The following is a 7,274-nucleotide window of genomic DNA, read 5'->3' on the forward strand; positions in this document are numbered from 1 at the left end:
TTCTTAGTTGTTGTTAAAGGATTCTATTAATGAAACACACAATTTAGAATAAATATAAATTTAGAAAGTATTTTTATAAAGAAACTCACTTTCTTTGAAGGTAAGAGAAAGCGTTAATTTTTTGGTGTTCAATTTTAGTTTCAGTAGCTTTTTTTATTGTTGTTGTTTGGAGGGAAGAAGATGGATAAAGAAGAGGTGATGGTGGTTTGTGGTGGTGATAGAAGTGGCAGAGTGACAGTAGCTATAAACCTGTGGCAGTATAACAGACACATCTCGAACACCATACACTTGTGGACACACTTAATATCATTATGTGTCAGGATATTTAATTTTATTCTTAATATATATTTTTAAAATAAATTTAAAAATTATATATATTATTTATTAAAATAAAAATTATTTTAAATATTTATATAATTAAAATAAGATATAAAAAATAATTAAAAATTAATTTATATTTTAATATCAATAAAATATTAAAATATTATAATTATTTATTTAAAAAATATTTTATATTTTATATGTATATGTGTCTCCGTATCTTATAAGATTTTAAAATTTGCGTGTTGACATGTTCCTTATCGTATTATATCTCATGTATGTGTCAATATTCGTACATCATAAGACAGTGAGAACTTGGATTGGCCCAAATTAAAATTGGAAAGTGGGAAGGATAAAATTAAAAAAAATAACTTTTAAATATTAAAAATTTAACAGTAGGGATAGAATTGAAATTGTTTCAAACAGTAAAAATATAATTAAATCAAATTAAATATTAGGAGTAATTTTAAAAAATTTAAAAAATGTTAGGAATAAAAAAGGGTTAAGTATGATTTTGTTCCTTAACGTAGAGGTCAAAAATTTATTTCGTCTCCGACCTTTTTTTCGCTATAAAATGGTCTCGAAGGTTTAACTTAGTTTTAAAACCGTCATTCGGACCAAAATACCCCTCCTCTTTCTTCTTCAAAATCAAACACAAGTAGAAGCACAAGCACAAGCACAAGCACGAGCAGAAACAGAACTAGAAGCAACAACAACAATGAATCAACAATGTAATCAAGCAGAAGCAGAAGCAAAACATCAACAACAACAACAACAACAACAACAATGAATCAACAATGTAATCGAGCAGAAACAGGAGCAGGAGCAGAAACAGAAGCAGGAGCAGAACAACAACAATAACAATGAAAAAATGTAATCAATTAAAAGCAGAAGCAACAATAATCAGAAATCAACAACATAATAAAAGCAGAAGCAGAAGCCGACGAGCCACCCGAAACCGCCATCACAGCCATCACAGCGCCGATCGGCCATCATAGCGCCGCAACCCTTTTCTTCTTCTCTCTTCGTGCTACCCTAGCGCTACCCTCACACCACGACCTCTTCTCCTCCCTCGACTCACCACCGAAGCTTGCTCCTGTTCTTGCTTCGTACCAGAACCCACCGCCATCGAGCACTTCCACCGAGTCCAGAGGAGCAGCAACGAAATCCAGCCACCAAACAATGACAAGCAGCGGCGGTTGATTGGAGCAGCAGCAGTGGCCCTTCCCCCTTTCTCGTTTCCCTCTTATTCAACATTTTTTTAAGTTAAGGGTATTTTTGGAATAAAAATAAAAAATTTGATAAAAAAAAGACAATTTTAAAACAAACTGAAACCTTTGGAACTGTTTTGTAGCGAAAAAAAGTTAGGGACGAAATAAATTTTCGACCTCTACGTTAGGGACTAAAATCGTACTTAACCCAATAAAAAACATATTTTATCCTTTAAAACTTGTAATTTTCTCTTTGTTTCTGTGCAGAATTTGGGAGGTTCTTTTTTCTTTTTTAACATCTTTTATGGTGACTGATAATGTGTATCGTTTTTCTTTCATAACAAATTAAGATCCTTTCTTAATATGCAATTTGACGATATTATATATAGTTAATAAAAAATACTTTTATTAAAAGAGTTAGTACACTAAACATCATCTCTTGTTATTTATATGAGAAATTATATACTACTATAATTTTTTGTTTTGGTCTAGTGATATGGGGAATCTGGAGTTGGTGGTGGAGAGGATTGCCAATCAAACCCCAAGAAATAGTAAAAGGATTTGTTGGGTTTAGCATATTGTCCATAACAGTTTTGATTCCATAACTTTTGCTTATGTGCTATTAATTTTTCAGTATTAACAAAAGCTAGCCTCTAACAGTGCTGTGACGAATTTCCCATTGACTAAAAAATGTCCCAATGACATTTGTTTCTCTCTTTTATTTTTTTATTGAATTATTTTTCATTTTTTCTTTCAATAAAATCTTAATGGGACTTTCTTTTAACGATAATAAAGTTAATTTACAATATTTTAGGGGCGAGCACGGGTAACAGAAACCTGATTACCCGTCCGAACCTGAACTGAACCAATTAAATTGTTTCCGGAACTAATAGATAATTGGGTTCGACTCAAATCAAACCAATGACTTTTTCTAGTAATTGGTTCAGATAACGGTTCTAGGAGTGCAAAATCCAAACCAACCCATGAACTCGACCATATATTAATTAAATATATATATATATATATATATATATGCCTTTTAATGATTTTGAGTTTCTCTCTATTGCACTTTTATATTTAGTTTTTAATGTGTTTGGTATTTATTATTTAACATGTTTGAATTTTGATGTGTTTAGTGTTTAATTTGTTTGGATTTTAATGTGTTTAATTTTTAATATATTTGGTGTTTAACATATTTAAATTATTTCTATTGATTTTACATGTTTATTGTATTTACATAATTTTTAAAATAAAAATTTTGTTTTTTTTATGAATGTCTGTTTCATGGGATACCTAATTACCCGAACCAAACCAATCCGTTATTAGTTGTTTGTTAATTGTTAGTGACCCCCTCCCAAATATAAGAATCATTCCTCTCTCATTGGATAGGTACCTTATGTAATCATTCAATTCTGTTTTCATTCAATAAAGCAATGATTCAGACAAGACAACTATAACCAAGATATCTCCAAATTTTCTTAGCAACAAATTTTCAGTCAACTTCTGTACATACAACCCTCAACAATAGATATGAAAGCTTTAAAATTTCCGGCGAGATATCCCCCTCATAGATATGTCTACAAGCCAGCGAAGAATTAATTATCTTACTCGACTATGAATACAGCGGTCGTGGACCAAAAAGATGACAAAGATCTCGTCGAAGTTGAAAGTTAACTCCATTAGTAGAAAAATATTAAATTGTGGTTGATTTCATGTCAAATCACCATCTTCCATCTCTCTTGCTTTCAAGGCATCCTTTACTCTCAACAAAAGGTTTGACTTCCAAGCATCCTACATCGAATTGAAACAATCAAAATCATGATACATGCCACATGTAACATGAGAATCATGTACTACTTTGATAGGAGGATAAATGTGTCTCTAGATGAAACTGAAAGAAAATTTTGGCTTTTGACACCTTAAATATTAAAAAAAATGTCCATTCAATTAACTAGAACAACGTATAGAAACATGATTTTTAAAGAAATGGAATATAATTGACACCGTAAAGGTCACAAAGGTATTGACAACAACAACAACAAAGCATTATCTCACTAGTTGGGTCAGTTACATGGACCACTAGTTGGGGTCAGTTACATGGACCAGACAATGCCATTGCACCCTATCACAAAGGTATTGAGGTTTGTAAATGGCTGAAGCAGTCAAGGAGGAGAAGATGCATTTATATAACAAAACAATATAGCAACAAAAATGACAAAGTTCTGTCCAATTAGGTGGGTCGGATATATGAATCAAACATATCATTGAATGTCGTCTTGAATCATGTGTGAACTCGGTCCATTTACGCATCTATATAAAAATAATCATATCAGCAAATCCTCAAATACCAAGAACACAACAAACTATAACTATTGTAAGGATTTGATTTATTACATGCACTTGTAATTGGAAACAAGTTTAGATTGTGAGGAATTGAATTGGTCAGATCTTTTGAACGAAGCAAAATTGGATTATTGACATTGCTTTTACAAATTTAATCCATCAGCATATCATAACAGACACTAGAAAGAACCAAACCTTACTTCCTAACAGTTATACAAAAATGCAACTACTGATATAATCATATGATGTTTCTCTTATAATTTACCAGAAACATCTAACGCTGTTGTGCGGCATTACTTTTCCTAATACACAAGTTGCGGGACAAAAATAAGAGGAGAAAAAGTCAGTTTCTCTTTACTTAGAAACATACCAATGGGGTCGCACTCTCAAACTCCTTGACTGCTCTAGTAAACTTTTCAACATCTTCAGTATCAATTGAAGCAGCCAAATCCTGAAATTTGATAATACATTTCAATCAATATCAAGTAAACAACGAGCAAGAAAAGAGCGAGTTAAAAAGCAACGCAAGCTAATAGTACTAAGACCATTAAGGGGTGGAAAAAGAGTTATTTAAAATAAACAAAAGAAAAAATGAAGAGCCAAGAATACTAGAGAATTCCACCACTTACAGCCAAAAATTGGTATTCACGAGTTCTGGAGAATGTTGGATCCAAGTCCTACATGATCAATGAGAAAAATATAAACAATGTGCATCAATATAATATTTCAACATCAAGAAGAAAAACTAAATAAACCTGATAGCGCTCCAAGGTGTTGTTAATTGCAACAACATCCCCTAGACAAAGCTGGCAAATGCCAGAGTTAAGAAGATATCCTCTAACTCCATATTTCAGCAAATTACTGTTGAGCGATTGTCGGGCAATATCTTCGTAAATCTTCATTGCCTTCTGAAATCTGATAAATGCTAAGTATATTAATACATTTCAAGTTCTTATGTTTTATAAATTCAAACTATTAGATTCAAATGGAGATGCTTATCCCAATGCAGTCCGTTAATGGCTATCGCCATTGTCAAGGGTATAAATTAGATGGAATTCCAATATATATGCAGGCAGAGGGAGGTTCAAGAAGCATAACTCCCAGCATGCCGGTACCAAAAAATTGCATTTGTAAAAGGAAGAACAATACTCACTCTTTAAGTTGGGCAGAAAATTGTGCAACCTTTGCTTTGCACTGGATCACAGTTGTTGTCGCATCCTCGAGTTCATAAAGTTCAGCAGCCCTCTCAAAATATGTTTTAGCGTTCTCCGCATCTTGGCCAAGCTCATATAGTTCGCCGATTTCCTAGATCCAGAAAGACAAATTTAACTCTTCTCTAAAGGATTTAATCTCCTTATCAGATCCTAAAAATAATGGAGGCAGAATTCTAACATAACAGTAAGGCGTACACGAAATGGTTGTCAAGAGATTTCGGGAATGGAACAATGAATGCATATATATAACTAGCATGTAGCTATAATGGCACCAGAAAAATAGTACATGCCAGGGATGTTTCAGTCAGAGGTTCAATTTATATTATGTGCAGCAAATAGACCGAATTTATATTATTAAGGACTGGAAATCAACATAAAAGAAGAAGGTACCTTGCAATGCTTTGCAGCCATGACATGTCTACCAACCTCTGTGAAGAGAGTTACTGCTTGTTTTAAGCATGGAATTGCTCCTTAAAACATCAAAAGCAAAGCGACAAGTATTGTTAACAGAGAGAGAGAGAGAGAAGTATGTGTAATTTGAGGGTTACACGTCCCAATCAAGAATTCTTAAGTGCAAGCAAACTCAATATTCTGATATATATGACAAGTATCAGCCAACACTAAGCAAGTCATATATGCAATGTTCACTCTCAAGTTAACAGTTTACAAGTTTAGGTTCCCAAACGGAGTTTTAAGGAATTTACGAGATTATAGGATGTGTCTTGACGGTTCAAATTTACCTAAGATCCACAAGTTTAGGTGAGATCTCGAGTTTGATTACCTTACATATTACATGTATGCAAACAGATCCAAAACACACACAGATGACACTGAAGCTGAAGAGCACCTTTTGTGGATATCTTCTTATAGCAATGAGCAGCATCTACATAAGCATTTGCAGCTTCATACTTGCTATCTAACTGCAGAGATCATTGCAAATGGTTATCAACTTATCATATTTAAACCCGAATACACAAATTCCGCTTCAAATGTTTGAAAATGTTCGTAGTCACACTTGGACTATACCTTCATATGGCATTTTGACAATTTGATGTACACTGAACCTGCTTTGTCCCCTGAACAAATGTGTACGAAGACATCAAAGATGACAGGAAGTTAACAAAATACAAAAACAACCCAAGATAAACAAGACTCAAATATATAAGGGAAGCTCGGTGCACAAGCATCTTGCATTAACGCAGGGTCGGAACTCGGAAAGGATCGCACAGGCAGCCTACCTGATAATTAAATCAGCAACTGATGCCACACAGAGACAACTCAACGGTTGCTCCAAGGCAATCTAATTTAGGAAAATGAAAATGTACCAATAAATTTACATGCTTAAATTGATCATTTAGGATTTCAAAAAACACAACAGTTAAGCAGGGTGTTTCTAAATCACACGCTAGCAAAACAAAAGGAAAAACATTTCTGGCCTTTACTCCACAAAGCGAAGTGCCTAGAACTCCAAAATTCATAATGGATCTTAAAAAAAATACAATAAAAACCTTGAGCAGGTACCTAACACCATAAGCATAACCATCATGATGAAGCATGAATGAATAACAAAAATGACAACAAGAATAAGGTAGATTGAAAGAATGTGAGATGCGAAAGAGTAGGAACAAACATGATTTGGCGAGTTTGAAGGAAGTTGCGGATTTCTTGAAGAGTTCAGCGGCTTCTTCATAATTGGAACCAAGAACAGCACAGCAACCACAGAAGATTTTCCTCTCTGCTTTCCTAGCAAATTCTTCTCCCTTCGCTCTCTGTTCTTCAGCCATTTTGGTCTGCGGAAATGGAATGAACAATGATTATGCTACTTCAACCACTTTACTTCAGCGCTTATTCTCTTCTTTTCTTTTCTTCTCTTTTCTCATTTTCTAAGCCACGAATTGTTTGATTGAATGCTTCATTCAATGACATGAGTCATCGCCCCATAGGTGTTTCTCGCTCCTAATCAAAATTAGTTATTGTTGGAAACTCAAAAACGAATACAAAATTAAAGACTAAATTACTATTACTCTTATCATATCCAATTATGAGTAATTGAGTATGCGAAAAGAATAATGATTACGAGACTATGAGTAACACATTTCTTTATTTATTTTCTTAATATTTAAATGAGTAATAATTTAAATATATGTTACTTCAAAAAATATTAAAAATAAAATATGCAAAAAAT

The 7,274-nt window shown here is 33.2% G+C and overlaps 1 protein-coding gene across 2 annotated transcripts; it reads right to left on the minus strand.

Annotated features, from left to right (window-relative positions):
* Positions 1-2,822: 2,822 nt before the first annotated feature.
* On the minus strand, positions 2,823-7,060 carry LOC130973521 (alpha-soluble NSF attachment protein-like). Of its 2 annotated transcripts, none has more exons than XM_057898088.1 (9): positions 6,720-7,060; positions 6,116-6,165; positions 5,937-6,009; positions 5,480-5,559; positions 5,029-5,180; positions 4,631-4,790; positions 4,505-4,552; positions 4,246-4,326; positions 2,823-3,323 (listed from the first exon to the last, which is right to left on the minus strand). In XM_057898088.1, exons 1-9 carry the CDS (start codon positions 6,871-6,873, stop codon positions 3,243-3,245), a joined length of 879 nt encoding a protein of 292 aa, XP_057754071.1. In that variant the 5' UTR covers positions 6,874-7,060; the 3' UTR covers positions 2,823-3,242. The 2 variants fall into 2 exon arrangements, with proteins under 2 accessions (XP_057754071.1, XP_057754070.1); XM_057898087.1 differs by lacking the exon at positions 2,823-3,323 and adding an exon at positions 3,457-3,842.
* Between the last annotated feature and the right edge of the window lie 214 nt (positions 7,061-7,274).

The sequence above is a fragment of the Arachis stenosperma genome, chromosome 4 (genome assembly GCF_014773155.1).
Source record: "Arachis stenosperma cultivar V10309 chromosome 4, arast.V10309.gnm1.PFL2, whole genome shotgun sequence".
Taxonomy (NCBI): domain Eukaryota; kingdom Viridiplantae; phylum Streptophyta; class Magnoliopsida; order Fabales; family Fabaceae; genus Arachis; species Arachis stenosperma.